At 42.6% G+C, this 15,755-nt stretch overlaps 1 protein-coding gene and 1 pseudogene across 2 annotated transcripts in view; both read right to left on the reverse strand.

Annotated features, from left to right (window-relative positions):
- Positions 1-15,755, reverse strand: part of RAMP1 (receptor activity modifying protein 1) — a 187,550-nt gene that overhangs the window by 114,955 nt on the left and 56,840 nt on the right. For both annotated transcript variants that reach the window (XM_029606420.1, XM_029606421.1), the window contains exon 2: positions 5,696-5,834. In XM_029606420.1, the coding sequence (XP_029462280.1) occupies positions 5,696-5,834 (139 nt within the window). The remainder of the gene's footprint in view (positions 1-5,695; positions 5,835-15,755) is intronic.
- Positions 3,281-3,397, reverse strand: LOC115094754 (annotated as a pseudogene).

The raw sequence follows: 15,755 nt of genomic DNA on the forward strand, positions 1-15,755 counted from the left end.
TGATCACAATCACTTCATCTTTAATAGCTAATGCCTTCCTCACTGTTTCAGCATTTCTTATCTCCAGAATGGATTCTGACTGGTTTAGTGAAACTTATCAGGATAAACCTACCTAACACTGTGGATCCATCAGGTCTAGAGGACGCGTATAAAGAGCAGGCAGCAAAACACTGCACGGAGCGGCAGTAGCCACAGAGGCATTCATGGAGCAGGATGCCAGTGGCCAGTGGTTGGTGTTCCACCTTCACGGAGCGGAAAGATGGAGGGCTGCCATCTCCCAATTAAAAAAAGAAAAACAAACAAACAAAAAAACAGGGATGGGTTCATGGGCTATAGGTATTACCAATTATTAGGCTTATTCAATTACCAATTATTAGGCTTTTCAATATTTGATGATAGTTAATGTGACTTTCAAGGCATACTTCACTTTCAATGCATATCCAGCATAGCTCCCTGCTTCAACGGCAGGGGAGAAGAAAAACTAATACTTCACGCATATCTCTGCTTCAACGGCAGAGAGCTATGCTGCCGCTTACCCAACTAATCAAACTTAATATTTCACTTGGAAGCAGCTCCATCACTGCTCTCTACATTAATAGTGGGGGTGAAAGGAAAATAGAACCTAAGATTACTAAGAGCCAAGAGAAACAGATAAGTATGAGAAAAAAGAAGTGTGAAGCTTGCTGGGCAGACTGGATGGGACCGATTGATCTTCTTCTGCCATCATTTCTAAGTTTCTATGTTTCTATGTAGATAACTTTGCAACCTAATTAGTGATATTCAAAGATAGCGGGTTAAGTTTAAAGTTACCTGGGTAGGATTATCTGGATAACTTTATTTAGGGATATTCAGCGGGATGTTTATCCCACTGAATATCCTTAGCAGGATAAGCTATCCTTTTAACTTTTAAGGGATTTTTTAAAATATTGATGTCTGGGAGAATTGTGAATGCTATAGCAGTAAAGATGTTAATGTTTTATTTGTGATTATTCAGTGTTTTTATTTGTATTGATAAAAACTTTAAAAAAATTATTGTGTATACCTATTGGACTTGCCTTAGCCATGCTTCTGGCTTATATGCATGAACTATGATATCAGAAGATAGGCTTCTAATTTCATTCTTTGTTGCCTTAAATGTTTTCTCCATGACAAGATGGGAAGAAGCAGGAAAAAAAATAATTGATTGTACAATACATTGCCTTATTCAACTGCCACATAAATTGCCTTTACTTAAGTGATGGAGTGGTCTCTGTGGGAGAAATTGTTAATAGGCTGTAAATATTTCTGCTGCTATTATTTTCCAAGTAAAGAGATTTTGTTTTGGGAATCACCTTGTGAAGAGTGGCATGGATATTAGAGATGTGAATCGTGTCCTCGATCGTCTTAACGATCGATTTCGGCTGGGAGGGGGAGGGAATCGTATCGTCGCCGTTTGGGTGTTTAGAGTATCGTGAAAATCGTTAAAATCGTGAACCGGCACACTAAAACCCCCTAAAACCCACCCCGACCCTTTAAATTAAATCCCCCACCCTCCCCAAATGCCTTAAATTACCTGGGGGTCCAGCGGTGGTCCGTAGCTAAATCGGGGGAAGGGGGAGGGCAGGAAAACCGGCACACTAAAACACCCTAAAACCCACCCCCGACCCTTTAAATTAAGTCCCCCACCCTCCCGAACCCCCCCCCCCAAATGCCTTAAATTACCTGGGGGTCCAGCGGTGGTCCGGAACGGTCTCCTGCAATTGAATCGTGTTGTCTTCAGCCGGCGCCATTCTGCGCCGCCATTTTGCAAAATGGTGGCGCAAAATGGCGGCGGCCATAGACCAACATGATTCGACTGCAGGAGGTCGTTCCGGACCCCTGCTGGACTTTTGGCAAGTCTTGTGGGGGTCAGGAGGCCCCCCCAAGCTGGCCAAAAGTCCCTGGGGGTCCAGCGGGGGTCCGAGAGCGATCTCCTGCCGCGAATCGTTTTCCGTACGGAAAATGGCGCCGGCAGGAGATCGACTGCAGGAGGTCGTTCAGCCGGGGTCCGGAACCCCCGCTGAACCCCCAGGTTCAGCGGGGGTTCAGCGGGGGTTCCGGACCGGTTCAGCGGGGGTTCCGCCATACGCGTATGGCGCCAGCCATACGCGTATGGCCGGCGCCATTTTCCGTACGGAAAATGATTCGCAGCAGGAAATCGCTCCCGGACCCCCGCTGGACCCCCAGGGACTTTTGGCCAGCTTGGGGGGGCCTCCTGACCCCACAAGACTTGCCAAAAGTCCAGCGGGGTTCCGGAACGACCTCCTGCAGTCGAATCGTGTTGGTCTATGGCCGCCGCCATTTTGCGCCGCCATTTTGCAAAATGGCGGCGCAGAATGGTGCCGGCTGAAGACAACACGATTCAATTGCAGGAGGCCGTTCCGGACCGCCGCTGGACCCCCAGGTAATTTAAGGCATTTGGGGGGGGGTTCGGGAGGGTGGGGGATTTAATTTAAAGGGTCGGGGGTGGGTTTTAGGGTGTTTTAGTGTGCCGGTTTTCCTGCCCTCCCCCTTCCCCCGATTTACGATTTTTTGACAATAAATCGGGGGAATTGGTATTGTATCGTGGCCCTAACGATTTTTGACGATTTAAAATATATCGGACGATATTTTAAATCGTCAAAAAACGATTCACATCCCTAATGGATATGAGCCCTTTGCGCAGCAATTAATGCAGCCTTGTAAACAAACCTACGAGGTCAATGCCGGCAGCTGGCGAATGCACCCTGTAGCGGAACAGACTGGAGCTTCACCTACACCAGCCGCCTCCCCGCAGGTTGAGTCCTTGGGTTCTGGCAGTTGGGTCCCTAGAGCAGTGGCTAGAGCATGAATCCAATGTCATGCCGAGGGCGGGCAAGGCAGCAGACTAACGAAGTCAGAGACGGGCCAAGGATTTGGATGCCTTGTTGAAGGAATTTCCATGCAACAGATGGTGTTCACAGGAGTTAAAGATTAAGATCATGTCGAGATAAGTACAGTATTTATTTGCAATCATAAAAAGGTATAAAAAATGCTTTTTTGAACTTTGGCAAAGGACTGATGATTACACTATATTGGGCATAGGTGATCAAAGAGTCACAGTTGAAGCTCTCTAACAATGCCATAAGCCTTAAATATGAAGGTCCTAAACAGTTCCTTATTTGAATCTGTGAATTGATAGTTTGAATATGTATAGAAAGTGGTGGAATTATCTTAATTAGTACCATTTAAATTATTTTCATTTTTACATTTATAACCTGCTTTTCTCAATATGACTCTGGCTAAACATATTTTAAAGAGCACTTCACAAATTTGTATGTCATCTTTGCACAGGGGCTATACTAATTTTTTCTGTATTATTCCAATTTTTATTAATATATGTGCAGTTTCAGCAGCACATACACTAAAAATAAAATTTTAAAAACAGCATAAAATCTCCATAAAAAATAGCATAAAATATAAAATATAGCAACAATACAAGCTTAAGAACAAGCCTACCCCAATATATTGTATATCCCTGTCCCATACTATAACAAAGAAGGATACAAAAAAACAATACTTCTCACTCCAAAACACAAAAACATTAATCTCCAAACTCTTGGATTCTCCCCTTCAGTATTAAGTAGGGTTTCCAACTAGCTCCAGATTTTCAGGACAGGTCAATCCAGCCTTAGTTTTACCTCATTTCAGGCAGGGCCTTGTAGTTCTGATTTACCCATGCATTCCTTAAGTAAAGCAAAACTGTCCTGAAAATTTGCAGCTAGTTGGCAACCCTACTGTTAACCCATGAATGGCAACCCATCTCAAGGGCATCACTGGCTTTTCATCCTGCCACAGCAACTAGGAAGGCAAGAGGAAGAGGCCGCAAACTGGAGAAAGTTGCCTTGCCATATTGATATCTATGCTGCAGGCTGGAATGGCTGCTAAAAGGCCTGCATATTTCACCCCATCATCAGTATTGATGTCAGAGGATGTGAAGCCACAGCATCCAGGTAGCCAGAAGGAGGAAAGAGCAAGCTAGAGAGTGGTTTCTTCATGCTAACATCTTTGCTGCAGACTGGAATAGCTGATAAAAAGCCTCTAGGGCAATGCCGGATTTTCAACCCACTACCTTCTTGCTAATATCGCCCTGTCCCTCCTCTCTTTTAGGGTATACATATTTAAGTCTTATATCTGATTTCATAGGGTCTATATAGTATAGATTCTGCACCATTTCAGTTTCTCTTTCCTGGACTACCTCTACTCTATATTATTTTGGAGATATGGAGGTCAATATTCAAAGCCATTTAGATGGATAAGTCACAAGTTATCCATCTAAATGGCAAGTTATCCATCTAAGTCACAAGTTATCCATCTAACTCCAAGATAGCCATTTAAATGTTTAGTTTTGAATATGGACCTCATGGGCTCTAGAACTGGAAATAATGCTGCAGATGAGGTTTCACCAGTGACTTGTATAGATGTATCATCACCTCCTTTTTCTACTGATAATACCTCAATGCATTCTAACATTTTTTTAGATCTTGCCAGTATCATGCTGCATTGTTTTGCTTCCCTGAGATCATGTGATTTGATCATCCTGAGACCTCTCTTTGGATTGGTTATATAGTACATCAGTTCCCAACCCCCATCATGTACTACTCCATGGAATTTCTATATCTGAAATACATGACTATACTTTTTTAAATTTAATTTTTAATTACCAGACTCTTGATCACACCTTGTGCTTTCTTAGATCATGCCTTATTTATTCTATCTCTTCTGAAACTATACTGGTCTTTTTCTTCTCTTACTTTTATTTACTTTCTTATGTCCAATTAAGATGTCCAGAGCTTCCAGAAAGGTGAAATAGCTATCACTCATAGCTGTTGGGTGCTTACTAACCCCACAATATCCACACTAATTATACTACATCCCTTATCTATGGAGCAAAAACAGCCTATCACAAGAATATTTTAAACAGGAGTGACAGTTTAGCATGTACAATTAATACAAAACTTTTTCTGGCTGGATTCTGAGCACAGGGACTGTGGGAGGATGTACTGCAGAGGAATGAATGTAGCAAAGGTCTTTTCAGTTGTCGGTGGTGATTGCAACTTAGGAGTTTATGACTTTGTATAATAAATTAACTAAAACTGATGAGCATGGGTGCTTGACTCTTTGCTGTTATTTTGTGCACCCATTATGCTACCTTATCTCTTTCTTTGCTTAATTTTTAATCTGATAATATCTTCAGTAGTCAGGAGCATTCACGTCTTTGAGCATGAGCACATACTGTAACGTACATGTAAATAAAATAAATAACAGGTATAGATTTATGTTTCATTATATATTGCAGCTCAGTGACCTTCTCTTATCTGCCTCTTCAACTTACTACCTCTTTATCATAATTAGCTGTTGAGAATGTCAAACGCTGGGTCAGCAAGTTATTTTTGGAGAGGACATACTTTAAACTCTTCAAGGTTTCCAAATAATATAAAGCAAACTTTTCAACAAATAATAAAAATTAAGAAAAATACAGGGCCTTACTCAAAAAGAACTTTCTCCCATTCTGTATCTATGGGAAAAAAAAAATCTTTATTGAAGTAGACCAAAAGAGAGAAAGAAAGAGAATGATGTTTTGCTATTTTTCCTGTTCACTCTGCAACCAAATGAGAAGTTTAAAAAATGAAAAAATAAAAGCAGCCTGTAAACTTACTCCACTGTCTCCTTCCAGTCACACCAGAGCTTCTGCCCTATCCCTTCCATGTCAAACTTAAACTTGCTGAGGCAGAACTCCTCGATAAGTTGCACGTAGATGGGCTCATTGCATGCAGCAACCACAATTAAATGGTAGCCTGAAAGAGAAAAAGGAGAGTTTTATTTTAAAAACGTCAGTTTTAGCAATGGCTCAAAAATGCTGCCTTAGTTAAAAGTGCCACAGATAAAAGCATAGACCCTACACTATCCTTAATGAGGCTGATATGCAAAACCTTAGTTTCCACTTAGCTAAAAACAGTACTTACCCAGATATATCGGACATAGCCGTGACTACACAGGATTTTCAACAGCAGTGGCTTAGCTGAATACCGGTATTTAGCTGGATAACAAAAAAAGATGTTTCAGGGCGTGTTGGGGGCAAAGCCAAACCTTAGCCACATAACTCAAATTTTCAGTGCAGCCAGGCTGCATCCCTGATGGGATATATCTGATTAAACTTAGGTCTGCTATTTAGGAGGCTGAAGGAGCGGGCCTTTCAAAATACAAGAAGAACTTTGTATAGCATTTTGCACTGCCGTTACCGCATTACAGCTTCTTGGAGCCTTTCATAGAGGCAGCATGTTCCCGATTTTGTGGGTTTGCTGCCAGTGGAGTGCCCCCTAGTCCTTCTATTATCCGAAAGAGTAAATAACCGATTCACATCTACCCGTTCTAGACCTCTCATGATTTTAAACATCTCTATCTTATCCCCCCCTCAGCCGTCTCTTCTCCAAGCTGAACAGCCCTAACCTCTTCAGCCTTTCCTCATAGGGGAGCTGTTCCATCCCCTTTATCATTTTGATTGCCCTTCTCCATCGCAACTATATCTTTTTTGAGATGTGGTGACCAGAATTGTACACAGTATTCAAGGTGCGGTCTCACCATGGAGTGATACAGAGGCATTATGACATTTCCCGTTTTATTAACCATTCCCTTCCTAATAATTCCTAACATGCATGTCGTTCATTCTTCTAATATTTGCAGTGCTTATAATTTAGAAGTTATCTGCATATTGAAATTTTATGTAAGATCATATGCATTTTTTAAGAGCCAGGTTTTCAGTTCATGTTTGAAGCTCTTTCTGTCTTTTATCAGACATATTGTCTCTGGAAAAGAATGCCACAACCTGGGGCCTACTATGGAAAACATTCGGTCTCTTATTTGCATTAGATGAGTACTTCGCATTAATGGCACAGTTAATAGTCCTTTGTTTTGCGATCTTAGTTTTCGCTGTGGTGTGTATTGATGGAGATTCATGCCTATTAGGCAGGGGTTTCTGTTGCTGATAAAAATTAATGTTAGTATTTTATAATGGATTCTGGATTGTACTGGCAGCCAATACAAAGCTATCAATGAGGGGGGTGATGTGGTCAAATTTCCTTGTTCCTTGTTCCTAATAAAAGTCTTGCTGAGGCATTTTGAAGTAACTGTAGTGGTTTTAAAAGTCCCGATGATAGGCCTAGTAATAGGGAATAGCAGTAAGCAGTATTTTAGAATATTAGTGTTTGTAGAACAGTGCGGAAGTCCTGGAGTGTTAGAAGAGGTTTCAGCCGATGTAATATTCTCAGCTTGAAGTATCCTGTTTTTATTAACTTGTTTATGTGGTTTTTCATTGTGATATTCCAAGGTCCCATACTTGTTCAGAGGGGGTAATGTGAAAGATACCCAGGTTTATAGGTGTCGGATTAACTATGAGGGAGTTTCTCCTTAGCTAATAGGAAGTGGAGACGATGAGCGGTATATGATTAGGTGTAAACCATAGAGAATGGTATAGCACTATGTAAGTCCGTGGAACCTTATCTTAAATATTTCAATGATTAAAACTTGAGAATTAATCAGATCAACATATCCTTCCTTTATTTAACAATTGCTTGCAGACAAATCTTTCTGTTCCCCGACACAGACCGTGTTTCGCCACAAGGGCTGCGTTGGGAGGGACAAAAGCCCAAAAGTGAAATGGTAAACATTGTGACCTGAATATTTTGAGAATGTAATGCAGAAGAATTCAATTCAACTCACAAGCATGATATTCAAAAATCTAACGGCAACTCCTTCTGGGAGGATTTCTAAAGAAAGGAGAGGTGTGTGAAATACTCTGCCGGGTGCAACAACCAGTATGGCGTCTCTGTAGTTTCTCCTTAGCCATATGATTTCAGTTTTTTTTGTGTTTAGTGTTAGTTTTTGTGACAGTTCTTGCTTTATTGTCTTCATGTATGTTGAGAGAGTTGATGCTGTATTTTCAATTGATTTAGAGAATGGAATGTAGAACTGTATTGTTACGGCCCCGGGCCATGCCCCGGGTCCTCCACTTTCTTCGAGGCTGGCCCAGCCCGCGAGATGCCAACAAGGCCTGTCCTGGCCTCAGCCGCGGCGCTCCCTCCTCAAGGGAGACGCCGGCGATCCCTCGCATCTGGCCCAGCCCCCTAGGCGCGCGCGTGCGCGGGGGCTCTGAACTTAAAAGGGCCAGCGCGGGAAACTACTAAGACTGCCTCCCAATGACATCAGATGCTGCAGGCCTAAAATCCTGCAGCTTGGCTCCTTCCCAGCCTTGCAATGAGGTTCGCTCTTTCTGAGTTGCTAGTTGCTGCTCCAGGACTCCTGTCTATCTTGGCTTCGGACTTCTGACTTCTGGCTTCTGACCCTGCTTCGTCCATTGACTCTGACTTCAGCTTCCGCCCCTGGTTTTGGCTTCGGACGTCTGACTTCTGGCTGCTGACCCTGCTTCGTCCATTGACTCCGACTTCAGCTTCCGCCCCTGGTTTTGGCTTCCGACTTCTGGCTTCTGACCCTGCTTCGTCCATTGACTTCGGCTCCAGTTCTCTCCTCGTCTACAGGTATCCAGTTCTTCGCTTGTCTGGAGGATTCTCCTAAGTTCCAGCGGCTCAGGCCCTCATGGGCTCCTCCTGGGAAGGCCGCAGGCTTCCAAGGGTGAAGTCTCTTCTGGCCTCCTGGGCTCAGCCGTTCCTGTCGACTACCCCTTCGGCTGCTTCTCTGGTCCTTGGTCGCATAGAGTCACACCTAAGTCCAAGAGGCCCGGGTCCCTACAGGCTCCTCCTGGGGGGACCTCGGGCTTCCAGTGGTGAAGCCTTCTTCGGAACACCTCTTCAGCACCGCATCCTGGCTGTGACGCACACTGTGGGTCCCCACAGTACAACACCATCAGTCTCAGCCGGCCCAAGGGTTCACTCCCACAACAGTTTGCAAGGCCATGGACCCGGCGGATGCCACGGGCATGAAAGCCATTCCTGGTATTGCACAGCGGTTGCAACAACAACAAATTTGCATTGACTCCCTGATGACGACCGTGCAGAGCTTAACAAATCGGATTGACAGAGCCGCCACACTCAGCCCCCCAGTCCCCGTAGCTGTGGCCGATGTCGGACTGTCAACGCCCACACAACTAACGGCGCTCACACAGTACTCTGGGGACTCCACGTTATGCCGAGGATTTCTTAATCAATGTTTCATCCGGTTCAACCTACTGCCAGCTCAGTTTCCCATGGATCGGATTTAAACCAACTACATTATTACCTTGTTGGACGGGAAACCTGTATCGCTATGGAATGTGTCAGATATATGGTTGCCCAGTTTGACTTGGAATGTCCTATCAGCTAGAAAGGAGGAGAACCATTTTAGAATACTTCCGTCTATTCCAGTTCTTTTCATTTGGTGGCATATTTGTTTATCCTGTGGTCTAAGATATTGATTATGAAATGCAGTACAATAAAATAAATGCAACCAAGTCACAAGAGTTCAGTACTTCTGCTGACAATGCATGAATCATTTATGCCTTTCCCACAAATGAAGATTTTGTAGTCTGTTACTTCCATTGATAATCAGTTTCTAAACACATCCAGCAGATCTGTGAGAGAGTAATAAAATGCATATGACCTCAATTTCACACCTGCCATCCACAACAAAATGAAACCCAACCTTAATTGCTTCTTTGCACCAAACATGTGCAGCCTGGAGGAAACAGCAGTAGCAAGGAACTTCATTTGACTCTGCACAGACAGCATTCATTACAGACACTGACTTCATTAATGTTGTAAAATTTCTTTGTATTCCAAAAACATGAAGAACTTATTACTTTCAAACTTGCTTGATGACACAATGCCAACTTATAGCAAGAGGGTATTGCAGGCCATCTGTCAATAGCTACAACTTGTATTCCTGTAACAAGAACAGTTATTGCTCAGTTTGCAGACCTTTGCTACGATGCAATATCTAATTGCATGTTGTCCTGCACAAGGCAGTAGTGCAGAGGTAACTTAATAAATCTTTTTTCAGAAGAGTAGTGCCAAATTAAATCTTAGATTAGATGATACAATCTTAGTCACAGATTTTGATCATATTTGGTTCCTGAATGAAATAATTCTCCAGTTATGAAATCCAAGTTAGAATCACCTTTCCTTACTTTTGCACACTATGAGGTCAGCATTAGAAAGCCACCATCTTGAATCTTCTTTTAACTCTGAACAAACTTGTACATATACAATTGTTCCACCTGCATAGTTCAATGTTGAGTGGAAGCCACCCTGTATATGCAATGTTAAGTTCATGACTTCTCATATCTTGAAATAACATTGTCAATGTCTAAAGAAGTTGAAATATATCACTTTAAACTTAAAGAACAGAAAAAAAAATTCTCCCAAAAATTCACATATGTAGATATCCTTTGGATCCCTACTAAGAACAGATGTAGGAGTAAACCACTTTTTGCTGTAGGAAGAAACATAACAATAGAATAGGTGTATAGCTCCACCATGTAGATGACAATACATGGTGTATTCCTCTGATATATAAAGCCAGACCACCACCTTAGGGTATGGATTCCTTATTTTATTTTGAAAAGGCAGTATGTTTTGGCTATCCTTTTGATTTTTTTTTTTATATTGAGTTGTTTTCATTGAGGTAGATTTTAAAAACATACGCGCGCGCGTACTTTTGTTCGCGCACCAGGCGCGAACAAAAGTACGCTGGATTTTATAAGATACGCGCGTATCTTATAAAATCCGGGGTCGGCGCGCGCAAGGGGGTGCACATTTGTGCAACCTGCGCGCGCCGAGCCCAGCGCGCGCTGCCTGTTCCCTCCGAGGCCGCTCCGATTTCGGAGCGGCCTCAGAGGGAACTTTCCTTCACCCTCCCCCCACCTTCCCCTCCCTTCCCCTACCTACCCCCCCCCCCCCCCGGCCCTATTTAAACCCCCCTTACCTTTGTTGCATGATTTATGCCTGCTACAAGCAGATGTAAATCTGCGCGCGCCAGCAGGCTGCTGGCGCGCCATCACCCGACCCGGGGGCTGGTCCGGAGGCCTCGACCATGCCCCTGGGCCGGCTTCATGCCCCCGGGCCCGCCCCCGCAATGCCGCATCATGCCCCCGAAACGCCGCGTCATTTTAGGACACGCCCCAGACACGCCTCTTTTACAAAGCCCGGGGACTTACGCGCGGCCCAGGGCTCTACGCGCGCCGGCGGCCTATGCAAAATAGGCGCGCCGGCGCGCGCAGTGCATTTAAAATCCGGCCCATAGAGCATTTTATTTGCAACATTCTTTCCACCCTCCTAATCAATGTATTTTTAAGTTGATTTATTTATATTTGAGTCCCTAGTTAATGTGTATTCAATTAAGTTCATTTATTTTCTGCTCTACAATCAAATAAAAGAGGTTCCCTACATGTAAGAGGAACCTGAGATCAAGATCCAAGGAGAAGGATGACTTACAGCCACCTGGCGAGGAGAAAGAAAGTGGGTAGAGAAGGAGTTGCATGGACTTAAAGAAGGGCCCAGGAACATCCACTGAAGATTTGGAGAAGAGGAGCTGCTGGTATCATCCTGATACTGACAAGGAAAAGGGGAGAATGATTGGTGCCATGCAGGTCTTTTGAGGAGAATAAAGGAGTGTGAGACAGCATAGAGGAGGGAGGAGATCACTGACTGTGTAATATGAATACTAAAGAAATGTACATTTTCATACATTTAGCTGACATTATTTTTAACTTACATGGAGGAATGACTTATCAACTCAAGACTATGGTAGCGGATTAAAACAGCTCTCTGCTTAAAGACTGACACTTAATCACAGAAATATCGCAAGAAACAATCACTAACATGCAAATCAGCACTGTAGGCCAATCTTACAAAGCTAAAAGAGCTAACTCATGAAGGCTGAAAACTGCAATTAGTAACCAATCAATGTGATTTAATATAAAACAACCAAATGATTCTCCTGAACCAAGGATAGTAATTGATGGGCAAAAATACCTAAATCAAAGAAAAATTGACCACTCAATCTCTTTATTTAAACCACAAGGCTGTACAGTGTTAAGTTTATAAATCCATTTTTGTTCTGCCTGCAACAAAATCAAATCTATATTTCCTCCTCTGCATCTGGGCACTAATTTATCCATGATGGAAAACCTTAACTCCTTAAAAGTATGAGGCATCTGCATGCAATGCTGTACCAGTAAAGCATCAAGTTTGTTTCATCTGAAGTCGCTACAATGTTCAATAATCCTAGTGCGTAACTTTCTTTTAGTTTTCCCTATATAAATGTTGTTCCCATTTCCAGGTTGTTTATAAATATATTAACAAGCAGTGGGCCCAGAACAGATCCCTGGGGCATTCCACTATTCAACTTTCTACATTGGGAAAATATACCATTTAGCCCTACTCTGTTTTTTTATTCTTTAACCAGTTTCCAATCCACAATAGGACACTGCCCCTTATCCCACGACTTTTTAATTTCCCTAGAAATGAGGCACTTTGTCAAATGCTTTCTAGAAATCCATATACACTATATCAACTGGCTCACCTTTATCCACGTTTGTTTACTCCCTCCAAAAATGAAGCAGATTGGTGAGGCAAGACTTCCCTTGGCTAAATCCATATTGACTTATCCCATTAAACTATGTTTATCTATATGTTCAGCAATTTTGTTCTTTGATGCTTTCTACCATTTTGCCTGGCACAGACATCAGACTCGCTGGTCTGTAGTTTCCAGGATCACCCCTTGACCCTTTTTTTAAAGACTATATCAATTGGCTTTAACATCTTATAATTAAGTACGACTGTGGGAAGTCACAAATTTATTTTAATGCACTTGTACCATCTAAAAGTAACTCAATCAACTGTAAAGACTCTTTCATCATCTTACACCATACCAGTAAAAGTAGTGTTGGAAACCACCAAATTCTCCAATGTGTTTCCTTGCTTAATGGCTTTAACACTTATCTGTGTTGCTTATCATCATTGCTGCATACAAGAACTTTGAACTGGGACTTAAGTGAATGCAATGTAAGGGCCTTGAAATTTATCTTTCCCCCTTTTGTAATATTCTGGAAGTGTTCTACTTAAAACTGTAAATTGAGATACGGCCTCTAGAACTACTATCAGAGTTCAATCCATTACAGGGGTTTCACATATAAATATGCATTTTTACTCATGGTTTAAGCGCCTGTTAAGTTAGTACCTCCACAAACGCTTTCACTTCTTCTTTTGAATGAAGTTCTCAACTATTGCCATGGTGAAAGTCTCTAAATCTTGCTGGGTACTGCAACAAAAACTTTTTGTCTTTGTGAAATAACTGTGAGCACTGAGCAGTATGGTGTTATCCATCTTCTTTTAGCTGCTACTTGCACTAAGAAGTCTTAGAAAATCAGAATGCTCTTACCTTCATACTCCAAATTTTTGATAGATCTATATAATTGAAAAAGTTGCATTTTATCCAAATAATTTAAGATACAAGCTATCACTGGTCTGGGTCTATTCACATTTTCATTATAAACTCCCAATCTATGAATGCATTCAAATTTCACCAGCAGTTGTTCAGGCTGAATCCCCAGCTTTTTAGATATGATTTCTTCATATAATCATTGTAAATCTTGATCTTTAACACTCTCTGGTATGCCAATAAAGCAAAGCTTATTTCTCTGGCTTCTATTTTCTTGATCATCAATTTTACTTTCCAATATTTAATTCTTCTTTTCCGACAGTGAAAGGCTTTTATTTTTGGAGAGCTGTATGCAAATGCCCAAAGTAGGTCTAAACACAGATGAAACCTGCATAGAAGGACTTGTTACATGAATCAAATTAAGAAAAAAAGAAGGATCGGCATTCAGGGGCATAACATAGGAAAAACAGCAGAAATGCTCTGGTAACACATTATATTGCTACATCGGTACATCCTGCTGCAATGCAGAGGCTTTAGAACACTTGTCAGTGTTATCTGTATGAGCTGAAATGCAATAAGATCCAAAATGTGAGGAGCCACCTTGTCATAGAATGTAGACAAGAACATTATTTATGCAAGGATCGGTATTTGCTTTAACCTTTAAGGAGACAATGCTGGAGGCTGTTAAAACACAGGGAGAACAATTTTAAAACAACTGCATGAGAGCCCATATTTGCATGTGTAGAGTGCCCATATTTGCATGTGTAGAGACCCCTAAGTTTCCATTACATGGCCCTAGATCCCTGTCCTTGAGTTAGTCAGCTAGGAGGGAGATATCATCCCTAGAGCACCATCACCTGAGCAGTGGTATAGTCACAGGTGAGCCTGGGTGGGCCGTGGGCCAACTACTTTGCACTCAGGCTCACCCACTCAGAGTTATCTGGCACCTGAGAAGAAAGGGCCATCACAGAGCTCATCCCGTGATGCCCGAGAAGAGAGGCCCAGCCATTGAAGGGCCATCGTGGAGCTCATCCCGCACAGCCTAACACCTGAGAAGATGTCCGACTGTTGCAGAGCTCATCCCGCACAGCCCGAGAAGAGAGGCCTGACCATCTCAGTACCATTACGGAGCTCAAAACGCGCAGCTAGAGAAGAGGCCTTGCAGCAAAGAGGCCCGGAAGAGAGGGAGAGGCCCTGATAGAGTGTGTGTGCATCTGTGTGCATGTGTGACAGAGCTTGGGAGTAAGAAGCCTGTCTGTATATGTATGAGAGAGCATGGGAGTGAGAAGCCTAGGGGGGTGTGTGTGTGTATGAAAGATAGGCTTTTCACTCCCATTCTATCTGTATATGTATGAGAGCATGGGAGTGGATCCTGTATGTTAATATATGAAAGAAAGCATGTAGGGTGAGAGAGACAGTTGATGTGAGAGGAAGCCTGCATGTGGGAGAGAGTATGTAAGAAAGCCTGTATGTGTGTGTGGGAGTAGAAAACCTTCGTGTGAGAGTGGGAGCCTGGTTAAAAGAGAGTATGTGGGAGTGGGGCCTGCATGTGAGAGAGAGCATTTAAGAGTGGGAACCTGTGTGTATGTGAGAGAAAGCATGCCTGTGTGAGAAAGCATGTGTTTCAGAAAGTGCATGTGAGAGAGAATCTGTGTGTTTATGAAGGAGGAAGGAAAGAAGACAAGAGGAGAGAAGAAACAAAGAATAAAACAGAACCCAAAAAAGGAATTAGGAAAAGACAGACAAGGGGAACAAAAAGCCTGGTACCAACCGATTTAGAAAATTAAGATCAGACAACAAAGGTAAAAAAATATATATATTTTGACTTTCAGCAATTGGAATATGCCATCTTTGGGAATGTGCATTTCTTGTATATTTGTATTTTGCTGTTTCTTCAGTATTCCAGTGTTCGCTGAGGCTGGTTTCTCAGGCTATCCATTTCAGGTTTACCTAATTTTGTTTCTATTTTACAGTCCCTTATTCTGTATTAGGTAAGGCTCTGTCTGTGTTGCACATGTGTGACAGAAGTGCAGTATTTTAGCTAGTGTATAGTTTCTCAATAAGGATTTGTAGCAGTTCGACTTGTTCTGTTTGCCCACTACATAGTGTATTAGTGTTCTAGGGCTTGGTGCAATGTTTGCCTTTTCTGTCTAAGTATTCCAGGTTTTTGTGGTCTGTATAGACAATCACCGGCTGTTGAGCCCCCTCCAACCACTGGCACCACTCTTCGAATGCCAATTTAATGGCCAGTAATTCTTTATCCCCTATTCCGTAGTTCTTCTCGGTCGAAGAGAACTTCCGAGAGAAGTAGGAACAGGGCAGGAGCTTCCCCCCAGGGGATACTTGAC

This window comes from Rhinatrema bivittatum, chromosome 6, assembly GCF_901001135.1.
Source record: "Rhinatrema bivittatum chromosome 6, aRhiBiv1.1, whole genome shotgun sequence".
Classification (NCBI taxonomy): Eukaryota; Metazoa; Chordata; class Amphibia; order Gymnophiona; family Rhinatrematidae; genus Rhinatrema; species Rhinatrema bivittatum.